This window comes from Mangifera indica, chromosome 6 (assembly GCF_011075055.1).
Source record: "Mangifera indica cultivar Alphonso chromosome 6, CATAS_Mindica_2.1, whole genome shotgun sequence".
NCBI lineage: Eukaryota > Viridiplantae > Streptophyta > Magnoliopsida > Sapindales > Anacardiaceae > Mangifera > Mangifera indica.
The window spans coordinates 3,340,547-3,365,164 of NC_058142.1; the positions used below are offsets into that span (position 1 = coordinate 3,340,547).

At 33.9% G+C, this 24,618-nt stretch overlaps 3 protein-coding genes, 1 long non-coding RNA gene and 1 pseudogene across 5 annotated transcripts; all 5 read left to right on the top strand.

Annotated features, from left to right (window-relative positions):
• The first annotated feature begins 3,473 nt into the window (after positions 1-3,473).
• Positions 3,474-7,158, top strand: LOC123218163. 2 transcript variants are annotated; one of them, XR_006502634.1, is made up of 4 exons: positions 3,474-5,733; positions 5,848-5,906; positions 6,867-6,923; positions 7,014-7,158. It is a non-coding gene; the product is annotated as an uncharacterized LOC123218163 (long non-coding RNA). The 2 variants fall into 2 exon arrangements; XR_006502633.1 differs by having other exon boundaries at positions 3,474-5,906.
• Positions 7,159-7,394: 236 nt separating this feature from the next.
• LOC123218161 lies at positions 7,395-12,245 on the top strand (annotated as a pseudogene).
• LOC123218898 (alpha-galactosidase-like) lies at positions 7,520-8,851 on the top strand. The gene is made up of 6 exons (XM_044640550.1): positions 7,520-7,575; positions 7,671-7,745; positions 7,870-7,944; positions 8,097-8,184; positions 8,536-8,676; positions 8,762-8,851. The coding sequence occupies exons 1-6, from the start codon at positions 7,520-7,522 to the stop codon at positions 8,849-8,851; spliced, it is 525 nt and encodes a 174-aa protein (XP_044496485.1).
• A 4,331-nt stretch (positions 12,246-16,576) lies between the features above and the next one.
• LOC123218459 (kelch-like protein 8) lies at positions 16,577-18,257 on the top strand. Its single transcript, XM_044639921.1, has one exon. The coding sequence runs from the start codon at positions 16,911-16,913 to the stop codon at positions 18,048-18,050; it is 1,140 nt and encodes a 379-aa protein (XP_044495856.1). The 5' UTR covers positions 16,577-16,910; the 3' UTR covers positions 18,051-18,257.
• Positions 18,258-20,724: 2,467 nt separating this feature from the next.
• On the top strand, positions 20,725-24,369 carry LOC123218460. Its single transcript, XM_044639922.1, has 2 exons — positions 20,725-21,300; positions 23,864-24,369. Exons 1-2 carry the CDS (start codon positions 21,007-21,009, stop codon positions 24,038-24,040), a joined length of 471 nt encoding a protein of 156 aa, XP_044495857.1. The 5' UTR covers positions 20,725-21,006; the 3' UTR covers positions 24,041-24,369.
• The last annotated feature ends 249 nt before the right edge of the window (positions 24,370-24,618 follow it).

The following is a 24,618-nucleotide window of genomic DNA, read 5'->3' on the forward strand; positions in this document are numbered from 1 at the left end:
CGGTCCGACCGTCCCATCCGGTCTTGTTTTAAAATCCTTGGTTTGAATCCATAAGTCGAAGCAGAGACGTCAATGGGTTAGGCCAACTCCAGCTCGGCCCGTTGGGCTAATGGGCCGCGCTGGGCCCAAGGCCCAAACAGTAATGGGCCTTTGGGTCGGGCCGACCCTTTAAAAAATAAAGGCCCAAAGCTCGGCCCATATACTAACGTGCTTTAAATGGGTCGGGCCGGGCCTTATTAAATATTTAAAAAAAAGTTTTAATTAAAATTTTTAAACACAAATTATTTTTCAATTATTAAAATCGAGGACAGTACTCCGAATATTTTATTTATAATCCCTCACTTATGGCAGAGGAATACCGTGGTTACATGATAAAAAATATTATAAATTGTTAATAAAATACAAATAAATTAATTTACATATTGTAAAAATTACAAAACATAAATAAAATTTATCTACTATATAATATTTATCTATTCATCTTCTACATCCAAATCTTTGAATTCTTCAAAGACATCTTCTATCACACGATTCTGTAATTTAAAATCAGCTTTGATCCAATCTTTCATGCACATTATCGCTTCGACCATATTTGGATGTAAATTGAATCGTCTATCATCCAGCACACATCCCCCTGCACTAAAAGCGGATTCCGATGTTACAGTTGACACCGGAGGTGTTAGTAGATCTCGAGCCATGGCTACAAGCATAGGAAAGGTTTCTGTCTTGTCTTTCCACCATGCCAAAACATCTAATTTTTCAGCATTATATCTTTGAACAATTTCAGGATAATGGTCAATATTTATATCATTGTAAAATTGACTATAATTTGTACTTTGACTAACAGTTTGTTTACCTTTGTGTAATAAAGACCATATGCGTGACTTTTTTTACCTGAACTACCAGAACTTACCTCTGGTGCAGAACTTTGTCTAGTTTTTCCATATTTTTGTTCATAAATACTATACATATCAAATAAAAATTCTTGAACATATTCAACAGAATTTACATTGCTATTAATTGACAAATTTTCATTAATAACATCAAATAAATTTTGTAATCCATTAGTTTTTGCCCTAGAATCTAAAATAGTAGCTGCAGAATAAAGTAAAGGAATTTCACTCCAATATTTTTTAAATTTTTGTTCCATTTGCATACATATATTTCGAAAAGCATTATGAGAGTGACAATACCTATGTTCTTTAAAAATATCACTTATTTCTATCATACTATATATTATAGAACAAGTTGTTGGATAATACACACATGAGCAATGAGCTGTGGTTGTTTTCAATGGCTCTAATAAGTTCATTAAAGCCATAGTTATTTCTCAATCTTGATCTGTCAAAAAAATAGGATCTTGCGAATCCATTGGTTGGGTATTGAAGTATCGTGTTATAGGAACTTCATACTCTTCGCATGCTTTCAACATGAGATATGTTGAATTCCACCTAGTGCTAATATCTATTTTTAATATTTTCCTTCTTAACCTCATTGATCTACATAATTGATGATATGTTTGTACCCGTGATGGGGATGATGAAATATATGCAATGACATGTCTAATTACTTCTAAATTTTTTTTGTCAAACTCAAGCCATCTTGAGCGATTAAATTAATAATATGACATGCACACCTAACAAGAAATAATTTTTCATTAAATGGAGGAGATAAATGATTATATATATATTCAATAACTTTATTATTATTTTTAGCATTATCTAAAGTACTTGAAAAAATAGAATTATTAATTTTATATTCGTCAAAAATATTTGCTAATGCACGATAAATTGCAAGACCACTATGTGGATATTCTAAATTTCTAAATGCAATAACTTTTTTGCATAATTACCAATCAGAATTAATATAATGAGCAATTGCACAAAAGTACCCTATATGTTGATTTGTAGCAGTCTATAAATCAGAAGTTATTGAAACAACACCATTAAAATTACTTAATTCTCCAATAATTTTTATTTTCATTAGTTCATAATTTCTCAATATATCTGACCTAAGAGTTGACCTAGGAATTCTTCTAAATGCTGGTTGAATACTATTTTGCATCATCCATTCTAAAATTTCATCTTCTGCATAACTAAAAGGTTGATCAGAAGCAACGACATACCTGGCCATGTAATCTCGCACCTTCATTTGATCGTACGTAAAAGTTGAGATTTCTCCCATATTTCCAGAACCGCTTGGACCTCCTGCTGAAGTGGCACCTGGACCAACAGATCGCGATCTGGTGAATGCAATTTGTTTTTATCCTCTAAGTTCATGTGGAATTTTTTTACAGTAATCAGTAACATGTCGGCGAAAATGTCCCGTCCCACTTGTACTTGCACATGTTAAACAAGAACCGCAATGTTTGCATACTGCTCAACGAATTAATTTCCCCTCTATTGTTTCCTCTATTATATCAAAGTGTTCTCATATCATTGACGTTTGTTTTCTTTTTCTTTCTGTCGAATAATGCGAACCTGTACTCGTACCACTTTCACCTGTTGGTGCTCTACCTATTCCATCTTGTGCATCATCAATAATATCATCAGCGCCAACATGATAATATTTAAATGGATTAAATTCATTTGACATTGAATTCATTTGTAATATTTTGTAATGATAAAATTAAAATAAAATGAGATTAAAAATATAATAAATAGTTGAGATTGAGAGGTTGAGAAATTTGTAATTGTAATTGAAAGTAAAAATGAAAAATTGAATAGGTTTTTATAGGAAAAAATAAATTAATTAAAAAAAATTTAAAAAAAATGTTGGCAACGGCTACTCTGCCTGTGGCAAAAGCTACCCAACGGCTTCTGCCTTGTGGCAGAAGCCGTTCTGCCTGGGCTTCTGCCATTTGGCAGAAAAAAAATTTAAAAAAAAATTATATATATATATGAACAGTGTTGTGTCTGGTCGGGTCAATTCATGGGTTTAATATTAAAGCCCAAACCCGGTTTGATAAGCCCATGGGCCCGGCCCGATACGCTACAGTACCGAGCTGAGCTTTGTCATGCTCAGACTTTTTTTTGTATTTTGGACCGGACTTTCATTCGATCCGATCCAATTGACGTGTCTAAGTCCAAGTCTCCAAAGGAGAGATGTACTAAAGTGCCACGTGTCCTTTGTCAAATTCTTTTTTTTTCGGTTTGGCACGAAAAAAATGCCAGGACACTCAATCGTCCTTTGATTGGCCATTAGGGAAAGACTTAACACCAAGGACCAGCTCCAATGATTGAGATGTACTAATAGTGCCACGTGTCCTTTGAATAAATGTGATCAAGGACAAGCTCCAAAGTATGAGATGTATTAATAGTGCCACGTGTCTTTTGTAATAAATGTGATGAAGGACAAGCTCCGAAGAACTGATTTGTACAATAGTGCCACGTGTCCTTTGAATAAATGTGATGAGCTTGGGAGCTTGTGTCGGCACTATGCATTTGGAGGGAACGTAGCTATAGATGCTTCTCCAATCAAATGAAAACCAAAGACCGGATGGTGGAGTGATAAGAAGGCTTATAGGAGACAAAGGGGCTGAACTCTCTAAAATCCAACTTACCTACAGGAATGCCGCAACTGCACAGAGATGGAGTCTTCCGAGATGCATTTTTAGTTAAACCTGTTAAGAGGTGTCACTTCGAGCTGAAGAGGAGTGTGCCCTGGAGGGAGATACTGTATAGGAGAATGTTTATTTCTATTGAGTGTTCTATTTTGCAGGTCTTCAATTGGATGCTGCAGTGTATTTCTTCCCTTGCACACTGCTCCTAGAACATCTATAAAGCTGCAGTACACCTGGTCTCCCCTGGATTTTGTCCATACAACTATTCTCTATGTTTAATCCAGTCCCCCAGTAGCTTCAGATATTCTGTTTGCAAATCTCAGTTCTGTCTCTCTTGCCGCTACTTTCTGCTCTTGCCCAGGATTTCCAGTCCATTCTGCTTCTCTCCTTCCTTGTCCAAGCTGCTGCTTCAGATGCCTAATTTGCTTGCAAGTTTGTTGAGAAACAGGGTCCCTTTTTGACGAGCTGCTGCATTTACAGTTTTCTGAGCAGCTGCCGTCCCCGCATCTCCAAGCTTTCTGCTGGTTTTACCACCCAGGTTGTCTGGGATTTACTTCTTTTTTGGTCTGCTCCTTGTAAAGCTCCCTGTCAGATCTATGTTATATTTCATGCCCAGATTCTTGTTCCTCCTGGCTGCTGTTTTCACTCCCAGGCATCTGTAACTTGCTACATGTTTTGGTACCCTTCTGCAGTTCATCCAGCTACAGCAAATGCTCTGGAGAGGTGCCTGCTATTCTGCCTGGAGAAAGTGCCCGGAAATGTGCAGCAAGGTTGTTTCCCAGAGATGGACCTGCAGGTTTCAAATGTTTGCCTCCATATTCTGCCGCAGAAAATGCATTCCGCTCTTGTTCAGCACCTCCAGAAAATGCTTTCAGTTTACTGCAGTTCCTACTGGTGTGTTATGAAAAATATAATTTTTTTTTTTATAAATAAAAAACTTTTTATAAAAAAATACAACCTGCTTTTTTTTTTTTTCAATACAGTAATTGCACACTTTTTCCGCTGCTTCCAAGAATATACGTATGCATCAGATTCTGTAATACACAATCTAATTACCATTACATAAAGTTAATTACAATAATCATAAAATTTGGCTACAGTTTATTGAATTTGATGAAATATGTTAGCTTAATCACAATAAAATATAGGCAAAGGACTATTTACTCTTCTTGATGGGATGAGTTTAGGGTGTTTTCGAATCTCCTATAAATTCATTGTTTCTTTGTTAATATATTATTTTACTCAAAAAAAAAAAAAGTGTTAGCAATAGCTAATACACTGATTTGTTTAGCTCCTTTGTACTATTGATGTTTATTATCAGGGTTCCATAGATACTGCAACTTGTAAATTAGATTCATCTTTTTCTTTTTTTTTCCTTTTAAACATCTTGCAATCAAATTTTCTCATCAAGGAATCTTTATTACATTTAAAAAAAATCCTTTCAGTTATCAGATTAGATACATGTTTGTTAAATTTAAGAGGATAAATTCTAATATATTTAATTATAAAACCTCGCAATATATATATTAAAAAAAGAGAGAGAGAGAGAGAAGAAGATAATGTTAAAATCCAAGTCTCCATACTCACTGAACAAAATCCTATATAACAGGATTATGTTCCACCACCGAGAGCTACCCTAATTTATTGGTGTCTAATATACTTATCTGACGTCCTTCTTCAGCTGTTCGAATAAGAAAAATATAACAGTTCAACAAAATCTAATAACCACCTCGAATCATTGTAATCTAAGCAAATTTGTACTTCAATGATACTGTCTCTTAAACTCAGAAAGATGAAAGGAAAATAAAAATAATTTTCAGTAGATCTTCTGATCTCTTAAATGGTTAATGATCCATGTCAGATTAAAAAAAAAAAAATCTCTCTGCAATAAACAAATATGTGGTCATTTCACCCAACATAAGCAAGGTATCAGATCTCACAGATCATTATATAACTATTATCTCCTTCCTTTTCATGTCTTTTTTGCTTCTTTTTGAACATATGAACATGGGGTTTGCAGTTTGTTCTCTCTTTGTTATTTTTTTACAGTTCTGGTTAGTCTGTGCATCAGCAATGTGACTCATGCTATGAATATAAGCAGCAGTGCCAATTTAACAACTTACACCGACTTCCTTCTAGTCAATGGGGTTGCTCAAAAATTCACCAATGGGGTGAATTCATCCACCATTTATCATTTTTATAATTATCTTGCTTTTTAAAAAGGTCCTTGTGAATTTTTTTAATATTCATATTAGATAAACAGAGTTGGTTTCTCTTTAATGCAGGTGGAACAGCTGGAATCATTATCATTGCAATATAGATGAGAAGATTGTGAAGACTACTGGTACCCGTTTACCCTTTATTTTCTGCACCTTTCTTTTTTGTTATTTGTAATAGCAACCAAAAACCCGTTTTGGGGAATTTGTTGAATCAATCAAGAGAGAGCTTTTTTTAATCTTCTTTTGGCAAATTGACTTGAGTCTTCTTTATTTACTTCACTTGTTTTCTTGATGACTAATACATTAATTCCCATCTAATAGGCTTCTTTGTTTATATGTATTCATATGATTTGACTTTGAATATCATGTGGTGACAATAGAAATTAATCCCTAATCCCTGCACATTCTATAAATTGTTTTTCGTTTCTTGTTATTAAGAGAATTAGAACAGGGGTTAAGTTTGAATGCCCTGTTTAACAGTAGCTTAGAGGATTTCTGAAAAAATTTTGTGTATGATGAATTGAAAGCGTGTTTCACTGAACTAGAAATAGCCTGGGAACTTTCTCATAAGGTTATGAAAAAGGTCATCTTTTGGATTGTTTGAAAGAGACCATTAAATGATCTGTTGACACCCACTTTGAAAACAACTTTAGGACTTCAAGATTTCTTCTGAGAGAGAGAGAAAATATTAGACCCCAAATTGTGGCAAGTTATCATCCATGAAAGCTGAAAGTTAAAGAGCTAAAGGTTTACAAGCAAAGGAATAGGAAAACGGCAAAAGAGTAATGAAGACTGCATTATTTAAGTATAGAATTTGAATATTGAAAATAAACCCAGTAATTAAGATTTTGTAGTTATTAAACTTATTCGGGAAATTGACTTTCATTAGGATTCTTAGAAGGGGTGGAAATTCAATTATAAGCGTGAGTATTGCAAGGGTGAAGCTAGGCAGTTTTATAGAGAATAGTGTTGGAAGCAGAGTTCTGCAAATTTTTATTCAAAAAAGTATTTCTTAGTTTCAATTTTCCTTTATTTTATGCTCAAATTCATTGACATTTTCAAGTGTTTTTGATTTCTGAGTACAGCAGATGCACTTGTTGCAACTGGTTTGGTGGCACTTGGATACAAATATGTAAATATTGGTATGCATCTACAAATTAACGTTTAATTTTTCTTCCATTCAGAACTTGGAACTCGTCGAAAGATTATGTCACACATTTTAGATTTAATAGGTTGTGGAAAAGCAGATGACTCTTGGGAAGAAGCAGACAGAGACTGGAGGGGTAATTTAGTGGCGGAATCATCCACATTCCCTTCAGGAATCAAGGCCCTTGCCAATTATGTTCATGCAAGGGGTTTAAGACTTGGAATATATTCTGATGCTGGGTAAAATATGTCTAATTAGTTGTTTCAATATGTAAAAATGTGTGTTAGATATACAAATACCATTAAGGTAGCATGAAGGACAAGATGCAAGAACCTTTGCCCAATGGATTAGTGTTTCATAATTTATTTTTGGTTAATGCAGATGAATCTGAGCTCAATAAAGGCTTTTTTTTTTATGGTAGGGGATTTATTACTTGAAAGTATGATAACTGCTATAATGATGGTTTCAAACCTCAAGAAAGGTACCACATTTTGTCCAAAATGTGTATGTTATGGAATCACTCAGATTCATCTTATGTCTTTAAAATCTTCCACTAAAAAAATGATTTTCTTTGATGATAGATATGCTAAGATGAGTTATGCATTGCGTAAGGCTGGCAGCCAAATTCTTTACTCCATATGTGAATGGTAAATCACTTTGTAATCTGTATTAGAATTTATGATAAATTTACATAGCATTGGTATAATATGATCAGACTTTTTACATAGCAATATTCTCGCAGGGGAGAAGACAATCCTGCAATATGGGCCGGTGTGTATTGTAATACTTGGAGAACTACAGGGGATACTGCAGACAAGTAGGAAAGGTCTTTACTCTTTTTCCCTTTTCATTTGACGATTCTTCTGCTTGTCCTAATGCCAGAGAAATCACCGACTGTTCTGTCAATTAACTTAGCTAAAGTTTCTGGTTCGCTGTTTCAGAATCACATCAATTGCCGGTGAAAATAATATTTGGGAAGATATGCTGGACCTGGCAGGTGGAATGGTAACTGCGAAGTCTTAGTCTCTGCATTCTGTTATATTTGTTATGTTTCTGAATGGATCTAATATCTCTAATGTAAATGAGGATTATAACTTCAAAAATTTTATATGTTGGTGGCTTCCTCATGTTTTAGCATTATCATTTGTCTAATTTGGATCATGATTAGAATACACCCTGACATGTTGGAAGTGGGTAATGGTGGGATGAGCATAGAGGAATACCGTTCACATTTTAGTATCTGGGCACTCATGAAAGTAAGTCTACCAGTTTTAATAACTCTTGTATGCACTCCTGCAATTAGTATCTTAACATAATCTAAACACCTTAATTTGACAGGCCCCATTGCTAATTGGATGTGATATTTGAACTGCAAGCAGAGAGACTTTTAGAATTCTTGGAAACAAGGAGGTGATAGATGTTAATCAAGATTCAATGGGAGCCCAAGGGAGGAAAATATGATCTTACGCTGGCCTAGAGGTTACATTTTGAACACCAGTGTTCAGTCACTCTTTAAACACATTGACGTTGCAGCATTATATTCAATTCACCTTTAAAGCAATAATCTTAAACACAATTTACCTTGTTTATTCATCAATGTAATGCAGGTTTGGGCAGGGCCATTATCAAAAAGAAGAGTTGTGGCAGTGTTATGGAATATAAGCAACTCTCAGGCTCCCATATCTGTTAGATGGAGAGAAGTTGAACTTTCTCCATCAGCTCATGTTATTGTTAGAGACTTATGGGCGGTATAATGTTCTTCTCTTAGCTCATTCTTATCTTTTTCTGATACAATAGTTTGGAATCACTAACCCAATTGTTATTACATTGCAGCATTCATTTATTTCAATGAAAAAAAGTGGTGGATTGACTGCAAATGTTGCACCTTGTGCTTGCAAGATGTATATTCTTACCCCAGTCTAGAAAATGTCACTAATTCCAGGGAGTTTCGACACTAAGCTTGTGTTTCTGATATAGAATTGATGTTATGTTATTTATATTTGTCAACAAAAAGTTGTGAAGAGTTTAATTTGAGTGCTTCTTGCTCCAGTCAAAGAACGACTTGAAGTTTCTTCTTATACATTACTCTTGAGTGGATGGTGATGTTAACCATTGCAGAATTCATCCAACCAAGGACCTCTTATGTATTGTTTGTGCAGAAGTGTCTATTATGGAGATAATGAATTGTAATTTCTTCATGAATGGAATGATTTGTTTGGATAACATGTTACACTCAAAATTTAATGGAGAAACTCATTTTTCTCTCATATATTTACTAAATGAGTAATGTTATGTACAAATAATATGTATAACTTTGTATACAACCAATGATATGTCACTGTGTAAATGAAAAGTTTAAGATTAAAGATAAAACAACATCCAATCATATGGTAATATATTATTGGTTGTATACAAAGTTGTACATATTGTTTGCACCCAGAGTTTTGTTGTTTATGGATTCATTGTTTTTCAAATACCAAGACCAATATCTCCACAAGATATTCCACCTTCATGCATGATGGGTGGTTCAAGTCATTGATGCACAGTCCACTTTTGTTTTTTTTAATCAAAAGAAGAAGAATTTTGGTGGACTTATCGGTTTACAAGGTTTGACTTGAATGAAATTTTTGTTTTTTTATTTATTACTGCCCTTCTTTTTCGATTCAGGAGGACATGCTGGCTTTGGGTTAAATCAATGCTTTTTGTTTCTTCTATTATTCTATAATTTTCTTCCTCAAATTGTTCTTACTCTTTTGCTCTTGTTCTGTTAGTCAGGGGCCTTTATATTTATCATTTCACATATGACAGGGATTTGGACAAATTTATTTGAAATATATGGACTTAATAGGAAAGTTTTAGTGTTATGGAATGGCAAGGTGGTTAAGTGCAGATCTATATGTGTGCAGGCGTCATCAAAGAAATGATTACACGGGAGGAATGGGAGAAGAAGTTCAATGACATAAAGATTAGGAAAGAAGATGCGAATAAGTTAGTGATGAATTTTCTTGTCACGGAAGGTTATGTTGATGCTGCAGAGAAATTTCGGATGGTATCTGGAACTGAACGTATCTTTACTCTTTTTTTTTTGTTTTTTCCCCATGATGGGTTAGTATTATTGGTATCTTTTGTTGTTTCCTTTGTAGAATTGTAGCTTAAATGATAGGTGTGAACAATTTGGTTTTTCTTATTGAGAAATAGCAGACATAGATCTTGCAACCATAACAGATCGGACGGCTGTTAAAAAGGCTGTGCAACGTGGTAATGTCGAGGATGCTATTCAGAAAGTTAATGATTTAAATCCTGAGGTATGCTATTCAAACAATCTTTATGAGTAGTCTTTTTGTGCAACTGAATGACTAGGATAGTTCCAACAGCATATTTTGGGTGAGTTCTGTGTTTGATGTTGTTCTTTGTTTGGCTAAACATTACTCATCTATAAGCTTCTTTCAAACAATGGCTTGTATAAATTGCATATATAGTCTTGGTTGTTGTTAGATTTTTAGCTGTTTGTAGATATGTTCAACCAAAACAATACATTAGGGTTTGAAATTTGAATAACCATGTGGTATGCACCTACCTATATGATAATATTCCAGACTCCATGTGTGGTAATTTTTAGCTTTGTCTCCACTTTGCCATGATAGAACTTTCTGTTGGTTAATATGATTATTAAATCAACTTATAATTGTGTCATATTGTTACTTTACATATTGGCTTCGAATTTTACATTATAGTTTTGATTCGCATTGGAACTAATGTATGAATAAATGCAAAGAGTGAACTGTAAGATGAACCTTGTTTTAATATGCGGTGTCTTTTGTCCTGGTTATTAAGTTTTCATGATATTGCATTTTTCATTCATTTTCGAAATTCTGTAAGCAGATATTGGATACAAATCCACAATTGTTTTTCCATCTTCAACAGCAGAGGTTAATAGAATTGATACAGAACAGAAAGGTGGAAGAGGCTCTGGACTTTGCTCAGGAGGAGCACACGCCAAGGGTAGAAGAAAATGTAATCCTCAGTATACTATACTTTGTTGTGCCTTCTAGTTATCATTGACAGTATTTCAGGTTTTATTTTGCTCTCTTCATGAATGAAATTTCTTGATTACCATAATTTTTCACTTCACAGTTGTGTCTTTTTCTATTATTGGTGCTGATACCTGGTTCTAAGAAAATTAGAGTTTTCTGCAGCAAAGCTTTTTAGAAGAGTTGGAGAGGACTGTTGCATTATTGGCTTTTGAAGATGTCTCCAACTGCCCTGTTGGAGACCTTCTGGATATGTCACAGCGCCTGAAGACAGCAAGTGAGGTTAATGCAGGCTGCCATCCTCACAAGCCAGAGTTATGAAAAAGGTTAGTCAGTTTGCCGCCCTTGTCATCTGACGTTTTTTGAATTATTATTTTCTATATGAACATTTGTGTTTAAAGTTAATGTGATAGAAATTTTCTACAGCATTTGATGTAAGGGTGGTGTGACTTGTCAATCTGACAGTTTTTTTAACTGTGCAATCCTTTGGACATGTATATTACTCATTAGTGCTACTAGTCTTCACTCATCAGTGATGCTATAAAACTGTTACAAAAGATTTTCTTTGAAATTTTTTGCTGCAGCTTGTAGCTATCAAATATGGTCAGATGTATTTTAGTCTGAAACATCTATTTTCTGGTTTTTCAATGGATGATTGTATGGAATATTACTAAATTGAGCATGAACTTTGGACAATGTAAAATAGGTTGTCCACCACTTAAAAAGTTGACCTTCGCAATTGATTTATGCCATTAGATATGATAACTTTATGTAAACTGAAAAGATGAAATCAGAAAAATGAGCAACTAAGTTGTCGAGTTAATGGGCTCTGTTATCTTTTGACTCTACAGATCCAAAACTTCCAAGCTTGTTAAAGATGCTAGTCTGGGCTCAAAATCAACTGGATGAGAAAGCTGCTTACCCTCGCATAAACAATTTATCTACAGCAACGCTAGAAGATCCTGCTGTTTGAAAGCCATAGAAGTTCATGTGAAGGATTGCAGCTGTCTAGTTTGAACAGATCGAGCTAAATGATCATGCTTGTACCAAAATTGCAAAGTGAATGTAGCTAGAAATTTGTTGGATGATGTTCATTATCTTCTTAGATGACATTCAGTAGCTTAAGCTCTAGTACAATTTACTGTCAATACCTTTTTCTTTTTTAAGATTGTGGGATTTGATCCTCAATTTGAAGCAAAATTAGCTCAACTTGGAGCTATTGGTTATGGCGATGGAACATTCCAATAGTTTATGGTGCAAATAATCATAAAATTGATGAATGGTTATAATGTGATGAATTTTCTTACATGGGATGAATTTGGTACGCTAGAAATGAAAGAGACAGAAGCAAATATTAAATTGAACATCAAAGCAAGTAAATCATCAGCTTGAACAATTTCAATAAACTTCACTCCTTAATGGAATCGAAATGATACCAAGAAGAAACCCTTAAATGGCTGCAACTGACCAAACATAATCTACTTTCACAAACACAATACATTACTGAGATTCCACCCAAAGAACGCAAACCCACATGATTTTCTTGCTTTCTGAATAATCTTGAACCTTGGGTTGTTTGGCAACATTTGCTCCTAAACCCAAATGGCAACTACCATCATCAAAATTCAATGCATAACTGGAGGGGTCATACTGGAACTTCGAGGGCTGTTTGGCCCCGTTCTTCACAGCTTTCTTCACCGCTGCTCTAACTCTCCAAAACAGATTCCTGCATTGCTTTCTACTATAACTATTTACCCACTCCAAGCTTCCTACCAAGCCCAAGTTTAAACCCATGAAGCTCGCTCCAGCAGAATCCAGAAATAAGAAAACAAAGTGGGAAAAGAAAAAGAAGATTTCAAGACCAAATAAAGAACCCCAGAAGAAGTTTGTTAGATAAAGGCATAAATAGAAACAGAAGAAGTTGGAAAATGTTGTGGCGAGCAACAGGTGGGAATAAAAACAAGAAAACTCTCTACTTTTAGACTGGAGAGAAAAAGGATGATCAGAAAGCAGAGACTTATAGATAGTGCAAATGTTTCTGGTCTTTCAAAGAAGCTGAGTGGCAGCTTCGGTTGGCTTGGCAGCGATGTTACTTTTCTTGGGAATCACATTGGGATTGTAAAATTCCATCATTCTTTCAAGAGATCAGACAAAGAGAGGTAAAAAAATGGATGGATGCCGTGGGAAGAGAGTCCCCTCATGGTCACATCACTATTATACACTGTAACGTATTTAGAGTAAGTACTTGTCCCTCCTCCCCATTTCCCCGTAATTCATTTTAATAATATTATTTTTATAAAATTTATAAACAAATATATTATTATATAATTAAATTTTATTTTTATTTTTAAGTTTAAGGTTGAACTAAAATTTTTAAAAGTTATGCACTATTACACGTTTATACTTTTTTAAGTCGAACATTACCAATCCAAACTTTGATGAAATTATTTTCACTTTTTAAGGTTAAAAAAATTTATTTTTTCATCCGAATATTAAATTTATTAATAGAATAAATTAAATTTTTATAAAATTAGTGAAAAACAAGATATCTTTTATCTTTACTCAGGCTAAATAATAATTTGTACTCAAAATTATATAATTTTCATATAAAAATTAATCCTAAAATTTATAAAGTTTTTGTGAAAAGTGAAACCCTAAATATTATAAACTTTATAAATACAAAATTTAAAATAAAAGTTATTAAAAGAGACTAGAATCTTGTTCTTACTTATTGATAATTGGTTCTCTCCTCATGAGTTCTTTGATTAAGTTCTTTACATTTATATTGAGATTGACGGTTGATGACAATAATAGATAATAAAGTGAGATTTAGAATTGTGATTTTAAAAGAAAAAATAAAAAATCGGTGGTAAAGACGATAAATGACACAAATGATAGTATTAGTGATAAGAATAAAAAAACTGAGGAAGTTGATAGTCAAAAATAACAGAATCAATAACAAAAGTTATGGTAACGATGATAATAAAATGTCCTTTTTGATTTCATTGTCGCACCTCTCTTTTTCTTTAATTTTGTTATCGATCTTTCTAACTTTCTCCTATGTATAAATTATAGTAAATATGTGTAATTGACGTTAACCTTATCATATTGTATAAAGTGATGACAACATTTTTCAATCATTAAAATTAACATATGACTTTGATTTTAAAAAAAAACTTTTCAAACAAAAAGGGTAATAAATCGTTTCACCAAAGTTTGGATGGAAAATATTTATTTAGAGTTTTCTTCTCGAAAATATTGTTGATAACAATCTTATTGGGGTCCTACAAAATGCACCAGCAATAAATGAAAAGCAAAGCGGTGAAACTCCCACACTGATCAATCAAATCAAAGCTCCCCTTTTTCTACAAACCGAATTGTCTGCAGCTGAAGGTAATGTACAGACTTAAGTGGGCTCTGCTCTTAGCTTGCATTATGGACTACGGACTCTTCCATGGTTGGCAGCTTCCCTTTTTGTCATCATCTTCAAAGCCATAGTGCTTTAAGACATCCTCATTATCTTATCGACTAACACCCATCTGCAGGTAGCGCACTTCTACTAATAAATACCACAATGTCTGGTAACCAATTGTGGAAGATGCATGTCAGTGAGCTATCATTGTTAGCCAACAGAGAAATCTTTGTCTCTACCTTTGGCATCTACCCTAGGGGCCAGACCCCAGAAGGGAGTTTTATCTTTTTCTTAGCGTTTGATTTTTTGAGTTTTTGTGATTTTGCCATGTTCTTGAATTGGGCTCCTTTGATCACTCAGGTTTCAAGATCTAATGGTTCTGATCCTGGCAGGTTGTAGCTTGGAGATAGAAAAATGGAAACCCGTAATTGCTGCAACTTTTTTATTTAAACGAGAAACTTATTTGAATCAGATAATCTTTTTAATATGAATATGATTATATTATATAGGTGAAATATTGAATTTAATAACTAATTTTATAATTATTAGATTAAATAAATCATGAATTTAATTTTAAAATATTATCAAAATAAATTTGAATCATTACTTTTTTATATTTGAAATTTCTTCTTTCATTACTCAAATTACCCATAGGGCGAAAAACCCAATTTGCTTTTGTTAGTGATGAAAGAGACATGAACATTTTCTTTGGTTGGGAGTTTGGTAAAGGAAATGGTACTTAACAATCTTAACCTGTGGAAGTCAGAAATTAGAATATTTGACATAGTTTTTTTTTCTCTGAAAATGGGCTTTCAAAATATCTCTTGTTAGTGTTTGAATCGGAGTTGTTGGGAGCTTGGGCTTACCTTTAGAGGCAATCCTCAAAGCCCAAAATAACTATTGTGAGTTCCCATAACACAAAATGGATCTTAAAAGAAAGAGAAACGACCACATGTTACGATAAGAGTGGGCAGTCTGTTCATTGGCATTCCTGTCACATGGCATGCCTTACAAAATCAAAGAAAGTTAAAGTTATTAGATCCTCTTATCATATTTGAGCAGTAAAACGGGGTAGCCTTTTCTTGATAAACTAACCTTAATGCCCGGATCCGAAATTGTGTTGGCATAATGAGAGCAGAAATGTGAGGATCAAGATGCGTAGAATACCATGAATCATGTGCATGAATCTTAAATGGACTCGTTCATGGGTTCTTTTTAGAGTAGTTTCTTTGTATGATTATGCTTGCATACCCTTTTTGTCTTTTTCTCTTAATAAATTATTTGACAGAAGCTTTTAAAGGTAGATGTTTGATAGAGAGAAATAACAAATCTATATCACATTTAAAAGATAATTTGAATAACAATAAAAAAGATTTCAATTAAAAGAGTAAAAGTTTAAATTTTTTTTAACGATATTTTAATATTAAAATTTTGACTTATTTAATATAATGATTGTGGGATTGATTACTAGATCTGAAGTTTTATCTATTTAATATGATCGAGTCCATTGTGAAAGGGCTATTTAATTCTAACAAAGTTTTCTTGTTAGAAAATAAGATAAAATAAAATAAAAAATGTTATATTATACATAAAACTATATAATTGAATTATTTTGAATTAGGCATATCGTCACATCATCTTATTGCTTGTTCAATATTCAAAACTCGGTGTATATAATACTATTTAATAAACATATAAAAAACTTATTTAAACATAGAAATCTAAATTACAAATAAGGTTTGGTGAACCCAGCAAGCAGTGAACCATTCAAGTCATTGCAACCCAACAATTCATCACAAAGACAGATGCTCTTTCTTGCAAATAAATTAGAGTCAATTCACAATATTCTCTATAGAATTATACAAATAAATGAACTATTTATACGGACAAATTATTCAAACTTATTAATATAAACCGAGATGGCAAATTTCACTTCAAAATTACTTAATTAAAGGTTAATAATTCTATTTATACATGTAATTTTATATAATTGATTTATACGTAAATTATATTAAATGGACGATTTTGCCAAATTCATTGTTCAAGAAGGATTTGCCAAGAGAGATAACCATTGATTAGTCCATCACAATTTTATACCATCTGATTGAATATAAATTTGTGATTTTTCCAATGCTAGGATAAATGCATGAACGGTTCTAAAGCAAGAAAACATAGTTTATTATGTAGTCAAGTCTTTCTCTATCCTATACAAATTAACATAAAAACGAACCATGACAAATTCTTGGCTCTAATTAAGATACCCCCAGCTTCTCTCACCTGATTCCCTTACAAGTTCTTCTCGAATTAATCGAAAATATTTATCATTATCCCATGAATAAATTGGACAAGCCAATACACAAATTAAAACTTCTCTAGTTTTCATCAACATTCACAATTCCCCGTCGATGCCCACAATTCTCCTTTTGTTGTATTCTCCGTTAACTTTTCTTGAACCATCCCTTATGAATTACATTAAATTTTCCCAATTGATGTTAATTCATATCATAGAATAGCAACCACCATTTTTATTATCACTTCAATGGGTTCTCTCTCCTCCCCGTCTCGTCCTGTGGTGCCACCGCTATCGCCAGAACAAGACTATTCCAACCATCAAGTCTATGCCTCCTTTTGCTTGAGGGAGTCACGGCCAAGATCAAACATTTCTAATTGGATAGAGTGCTACAACCCGTCTAACAACACATGGACTCACCTTAGCCACATACCTTATATAATTGAGGATCATGTTTTGAAGGGCTTTTCAATGGTTTCACTTGGTGACTCAATTTATGTGATTGGTGGGCGTTTATGCCATAAGGAGAGAGCTGCAGGTGAATTTATAGACATGGATGATGACGTTTTATCGTTAGTTCTTCGTTACAATGTTCAGTCAAATGAATGGTTCAAATGTGCAGCATTGGGTGTACCCCGTTACGATTTTGCTTGTGTTGCATGTGACAACAAGATTTATGTAGCAGGGGGGAAGTCCAGTTTGGTAAGCGCTCGAGGAATTTCCTCTGCAGAGGTTTATGATCCTGCACTTGATGAATGGACTTGTTTGCCTAGCATGAACAAATTGAGGCACAAGTGTGTTGGGGTGACATGGCAGGGTAAAATCCACGTGGTCGGGGGATTTACCGAGAGGGCTGATTCAGACGGTTTGGTTTGGTTTACAGAACGCAGCTCAGCCGAGGTGCTCGACACGCAGGCGGGAAAGTGGGACCTGGTGGCTGGGATGTGGCAATTAGATGTGCCACCAAATCAAATTGTTGAGGTGGGCAACAGGCTGTTTAGCTCTGGGGATTGCCTGAAAGTGTGGAAAGGTCACATTGAATCATACGATGGAAAGCTTAATATGTGGAATGAAGTTGATGGCTCTTGCCTGCAAACACTCAATTCATCCATTTTCACAAGCCAAAGGGAAGATTGGGGACCAATCCAACGGCACTACTTAACCATGGCACCCATTGGGAGCTATTTATACTTCCTGGCAGGCTATCGGGTGGCTGGGGGGTATTCACAGACGGTTTCAATGGTGCATATATTTGACACTACAGCAACCAGTGATGCATGGAGAAGCTTTGAACCAGTAGTGGAAGATGGAGAGAAAGAACTTTGCAGCCATTGTTGTGTTGTTCAACTCTCACAGAACCTTACTACCAGCTTCCGTGTGTTGAGTTAGGATAATTTGTTGATTTAGATAGAGTTATTTTGGGGTGTTTCTTAAAGCTATTGTATCAGATTTTGCTACTGATTTTGAAAAGTATCAATCATAGATGTATTGGTTCGCAGTCTCTATGATTTTGGACACCAAATAAAGGTAAAAAAAAAACTTGTCAAAACTTTTGAAGTTCCATTTTATGTCAAAGATGGCCATTTTGATCATCAACATATGAGCTCCATCTTTTAATGTTACCTCTAAATTACTTTGCTTGCAAATAAAGAGAAGGAAATGAGCTTGAAATCAAAATAAAGTATAAAGGGAAGTAGGATTAATAATGATTTGGTTAAACGTGAAAAGAAGACTATAACTAGTTATGATTATATTCTTCTAGAGATGACAACGAATCAAATAAGAGTTGAATACCTTAATTTTCACCCTCGTCATCACAAGAAAAATCTTTCCTGTCTCTCTCTCTTTGTTCCTATTTAAAGAAATTTTAATAATCTTCATTTGCAACCTTATTGGGAAATTATCTCCACATTTAAAAAGGAGCTAGCCAAATTGCCATTTTTACGTATTACTTACCTACTTTCAATCATGTCATTAATAAATATATTATGTTTATTCATCAAGGCACAATTACTTCTTCTCAACTGAGTATCCCATCTCTTTATGACCTTCTAAAGTTAATAGGGAATAAATTCATTGTTTATCAATAAAGAAATCAAAGAATAATTTATGAACATGTTTATTATTTTGATCAAGATCTAAAATGTGTTATAAGCTTATGTTCTATAAATTTATTAACTATAAAAACACTTGGAACCAATCCCAAAAATTAACAAAATTGATAAAATATTAAAACTTTTAAATTGAAAATCTTGGTTTGAACCTCATTGTATCCTAGATTTACCATTTTAATAAATACATACAGATCTTTGGTTATAAAAAAAAACCACTCGAAACCTAACATTAACAAAGAGATGTGTTTATTCTTTGGAGGAGGATGAAATGATTTTTTTTTTTTAACAAATATATCTTCATTCAATTTAGAAGATTAAATCTAAAAAAGGAAATTGTGGGGTTTAATCATTTTCCATCAACAAATGATATCAATTCCTTGCTGGGCCCTAAAAATGACAGATGAGCCCAACATGGAGGGCCTAAGAGAGGCGAAAGGGAGCCCAATTCCATGCCGTCCAACTTCCAACCCATCAAGTGGTCAACTCAACCGTGTCCATCAAAAGAAGAGAAAGTTTGACAGGAGTATCCCATCAGTTGGCCCTCACTTTGAGCCATCAATTTAGTCTGAGCCTGAACCTGAGCCACCACGCGCCCCTGACCCCGGCCCTGACACTATGACACCTTCTTTCTCTTCAAATCCCAGTCAATTTCACCACCTCCACAAGCAAAGCCAATCGCACGTGCGTCACAGTACACACGCACGCTTAACCTACCCCACTTCAAAACATTTTGATTTTGATTCATCAGAACTCAAATCAACGGTTCTCGTTTAACCCGAATTCAGAAAGCATCAAAGCCGTTGATGTTGGGAACAATCTCGAGTTTTACAGTTCCGAGTGTTGGTATGAACCTGAAAAAGCCGACAAAGGAAGTTGATATGTTGGGTAAGAGAGACCGAAGCATTTGCTGTTTTATTAATATTATTATTTTGGAAAATTCCGATTATACCAGTAGAGCCACGTGGAGAAAGGGTAAGAATTGAAAAAGAAGTGACACGTGGAAACAGGGTTTACGTAGGGACCATGACAGTTTGAGTGGTTGGGGAAACATGGGCACATATCCTGACATACTGCATGTGGGAATCTAGCCGTCCATTTTTTCAAAATTTTCATAAATAATTTTTTTCTTTTGATGTGATAATTTTCAAAATTTAATTAAAAAAATTGTAGAAGGATAATTAAAATTATCATAAACTAAAAAATTATGTGGATGATTATGTCATTAAGCTATTTGCATAAAATAATAAAATAGATAAAAGGAGAGTTTCATTCCTAATTATCATTATTTTAAGAGATAAGATACAATATGATAAAAAATAATATATATTATAAAATATATCGAATTAATATAATATAATATATTTTATATATATTTTTTAGTAAAATAATAATAATATAGTATGAATATATTAAAAAATTTTAAATTTTAAAAGATATTTGTGATATTTTTTAAAATAATGATGTTTTAATTATAATTTTTTATTATTTATTTTTTAAAAATTATATAATATAATACGATACTAAATTTATGATATAAAAAATTAAAATTTTAATATATAATATAATACGTGATTCGATTATTATAATTTTATCTAAAAGAAATATAAATTTAAATTATTTTTATGATATTTTAAAGTTAAATTCTATAATCATAAAATTGATGATAAATCTAAGATTTACATGTGTAATTTGATTTGATTGTAAAATAAATTATTTTTAATTAAAAAAATAACTGGCTTTTTATTATTTTTTAAACGTAATTGATATTTTTGTCAAAAATCGAGGAATAAAAATCATTAAATCATTAAAAAATTAGTTTAATGTAGATTTTTGTACAATTATAGACCATCTTAAAGTCCTTCACCCGTAAACCCAGTTTGAACATTAAAGTCCCAATTTCTTGTCTTGATTAACTGAAAAAATAAAATAAAATTGAGAAGTCAATTTCCAAGTCTTCGATTGCATTTTCCAATTTTCTTCAAGAAACAAGGCAAAAGAGAAAGACACTGGGTAAAAACTCTGCAAATTCCAAAGATCATTATCACCTTCCTGTAAAAAATGGCCAAGGATCACCCCACTTCTCTGTCTTTTTAGAGTTTTGTTTGAGTATAGAAAAGCCTTTAAGTACAGCTGCAACTTCAACTCTTGGAACATTCAGCTCTTTCTTACTATTATGTGCAGTAGCAGTGTGGCACTGCCATGAACAACACGTAAACTTGGCCTAATTGAAAATGGGAGGTGGAGAAAATGGCTACAATAACTACAACTACAGTAATAGTGCATGGGCGCCAGTAGGTGCGCCATTGAACAGCGTGCAGAGGGAATTTCACTGGAGACACTTCGACAACTCCGTTAATGCGGTGTCGTTTGGTTTTGTAGCTACTGCTGTTCTCATCTCTATGTTCTTGGTCATAGCCATATTTGAAAGATTTTTTCGACCCACTTCGCCAATTGGTAACCCCACGCGTGGTGATGTTGAATCGCAGTTGCCCTTTAATTCCAAGCTTGGCTACCCTTCACCAAATGTAAGTATACACATTTCTTCATTCGCTATAAATTTGCCTTTTTTTAGTTTGTTTTTAAATGGTTAAATTGCGGGTTTTGCATGTTGAGTTCTTCAGCTTACAAATGTCAATGTTTCTTCCTGAAAATACTTAATTGTGTTTCCTTTTGTCGGTTATTTTAGCGTAATGAATTCATTTTATTGTTGGATTGATTGGCTTGATGGTTGTTGCAGAGTAGTGTTGGTTCCCAATGTAAGAATGGACCCTTTTCTTTTATCAAGTATAATCTTTTATGATTGGATTCCCATTGATCTTCCTTCATTTTGGTTGTCATCTGGAAATTTTCTTGTGTCATAGTTCGAAGATTTTCTTTGTTGTTTTGAGTATATATTTTGAACTTTCTCTGTATCATTTCTTCACAAATTGCCATTTACAACAGAGACTTTGTCAATGCAGACAGGAGAGATAGATAAGTGCTATACTAGTACTCTTCTTATCCATTGTTTTTTCTTCTCTTTCTTCTTTTCCATGTCAAAATAACTGAATTTTCGGTTTAACTTGGTAAAATTTTCATTCTTAAGTTGTTTTCATTACCAGAGCAGTGTGGTTTGTAGTAATAATTATTGGGCAATGCCTTATTTGATAAGTTGTCTGCTGAATGTTTGGTGCCAAGCCAATGAGTCTCAGGACTAGTTGTACATCTTGCTTTTCACACCCTCCACCGTACATGGTGGCTATCAGTCTCTCACCACTAATGACTATGTTCCTATGGCATGCCCAGTGCCAGGGTCGGAGACAGGTTCTCTTTGTGAGAAAGTACTTGTCTTCTTATTTTCTTAAATCGGTTATGCATCTAACCAGCTTCATTTTAACTATACAAATCCATGGATTATAGATATTTTTGTAACATGTTTATGTGGTTATATTACATTATGGTGAAATATAAACTAATTGATTATAGGCTAATTTGTTTTTGTCAATCCTAAGAGGGTCCTGCATGATTCAACGCATCTGTTGTCTACCACTAGCCATAATTTTTGATAAATTAGAAACCCCACTGCCCCCACCTGCTAACTCAACATTTTTGTTAAATTGGAGGGCTAACTTTACTGTGGCGTCTTAAGCCAACAAGGAAACCTTCTCAAATTTTATGAGTTGATCAAGTGCTTATTTAGAACAGGAAGCTCAAGGGGAAATTTTCCGTTTTAATGATATTAAATCATAAGCAGACACTTTTAAGTATCCAGCTGTGAGCCATTTGCTGATAATTCTAATCTAAATCACTTGATGCACTGCATTTGCTATTTGAATTTGTGACCTTTGTCTAATGGTCTATCAACTTGGACCAGATGTTCCCTAAATTGTTGGTGGATTATCAGTTCAGGGACACTGCATTCTTTTCTGTCCAGGGTTTGAAGTTTTCCATTTTCATTTGTGCGGACCAATTCTCTCCAAGGAGATTGGCTCCACCGTGTCTATAAACAAAACAAAATCAGTTGATGTGATGTGCAGAAACGTATTGGTCCAGCGGCAGTCTTAGGAATTTCAACAAAAAGCATAGAAATGTAGGTGGAATGTGGGATCGACTGACATTCCTCAGGCCAAAAAAATGAACTGAATCTTGAGTCTGAGTTGGTTAATGTTTTTTTGTTGCCGCCCAACCTTGTGTGTAGGTTTTAATTAATTCAGATCAACATTCCTTATGCAAAAAAGTCATACAGTCTGGTTAGTTTCGTTGTATTTCCATGCTGTGTTATCTCCATAGAATACTGTTTGATTCTCTTGACTGCTTATATTCTGTCCACTATGAAGAGGAATTCATGTATATTGCCAGGTATAATGATTTTACCTTGTCTACCAAGTCAAACATTAGAAAAATAAAAACAAAAAGAGGGCAGCGTGAAAACACTACCATGTGCTTTGTTTTGCCTTCATTTTTTCACTTGTTTATTTGTTTATATGTCCTTGTTTTGTTTATTCAAAGTGATCTTTGATCACATGGTTAGCTTTAACTTCTCAGAGGATCCAAGGAAGCCTAAAAATTGATGAACAACCAACTCAGTGGTTTAATATGTCATTCTTCCTATGAGGAAGAGTTTATTACCAAATTCTTTCTTCCTCTGTCATCTAGTTATACTCTCACTGGTGGTTTTGCCATAAGATTAACAATGAAAACCGGATATCGCTGACAGTTATTTGTTTTATGTGGCCTTAACCACAGAAAACAACCAAAATTTGGTATTAAACTTTTCATACATTCTTTTTCTTATGAGCTGGAGGAGCTAACAATGGATTCACTCTGTGCCTATCCAAATATCAGTCATCTTTGGTGACCAGAAAATGATATGCCACATGCATTTTCTTGATGGTTCATTCATAATGTTGACTTGCTTCCTCATAAAACATCAATTTAGAATTAGAGTTAGTTACGACTGCTTGTGATATTGATATGATAATTTTTGTAAAATTTGATGATAATGGCTTTGGTTATATAATTGCCACTTCTGGTGCATGTTTGCAAGACTGAATATATTCTGCCATTCTGGTTTTAAGCTGGTCCATTGCTTATTTCGTGTGTTTGCAGATGACTGTATATGCCAATGGTGTTTCTGTGTTGATGCCTGGAGATGATATCCCAACTTTCATTGCACACCCAGCCCCAGTGCCTTGCCCTCCTGAACGCATTTCCTGGCCACACCATCAACATCACCCTTTGCCCAATTCCACCCGTAATTCAAATTCAAACTCAAGCTCTATATGAGAAGACTAGTACTCAGAAAACTGCTGTGTGCTACATTTCAAGTCTCGTTTGGTATAACTGAAGGAAAATTATTTGTAAAGAAAAGCAAGTATGCCGGATATGCTCTAGGTGCTGCCTTTTTCTTCAACCTTTTCACCCTTGTGCTATTTATGTTCTGTGTATAGCATTAGTTATTGGTGGGTGGCATGTCTGAAACACAATAGGCTAGCAATGATTCAATATTATTACATATGTAAACTAAATTAAAAAGGCTTAAACATGTGGGTTAACCATTATAATCAGATTATGAAACAAATCAAATTTCTGTTTTCAAGCATGCCATTCCATAATTTGGGCCCACACAGCTAAAATGGTTTGGCCTCAACAAATTGGTTTCTCTTTCTTAGAGAATGCTTGACACAACTTTAGCGAGCATGTAAATTTCTCCTTGTTTGTTCTACAGTCACTATATTTTAGTATTCCACTCGTTTTCACTAAATAGTGGCTTGTGACAATTTGTCTATAAGCTAATTGCTGGATAAATGTGCATGAAAATTAAGTATTACATTTTTTTCAATGGAGTTCATGTGTTAGTCATA

What these genes read in the sequence shown, in the direction of transcription:
- LOC123218459 (XM_044639921.1), top strand. Translation starts at nt 16,911, where the DNA reads ATGGGTTCTCTCTCCTCCCCGTCTCGTCCTGTGGTGCCACCGCTATCG.
- LOC123218460 (XM_044639922.1), top strand. Translation starts at nt 21,007, where the DNA reads ATGGGAGGTGGAGAAAATGGCTACAATAACTACAACTACAGTAATAGT. An exon ending in TTGGCTACCCTTCACCAAAT is followed by an intron (nt 21,301 to 23,863) that starts GTAAGTATACAC and finishes GTGTGTTTGCAG; the next exon opens with ATGACTGTATATGCCAATGG.
- LOC123218898 (XM_044640550.1), top strand. Translation starts at nt 7,520, where the DNA reads ATGAGTTATGCATTGCGTAAGGCTGGCAGCCAAATTCTTTACTCCATA. An exon ending in CTTTACTCCATATGTGAATG is followed by an intron (nt 7,576 to 7,670) that starts GTAAATCACTTT and finishes ATATTCTCGCAG; the next exon opens with GGGAGAAGACAATCCTGCAA. An exon ending in GTATCTGGGCACTCATGAAA is followed by an intron (nt 8,185 to 8,535) that starts GTAAGTCTACCA and finishes AATGTAATGCAG; the next exon opens with GTTTGGGCAGGGCCATTATC.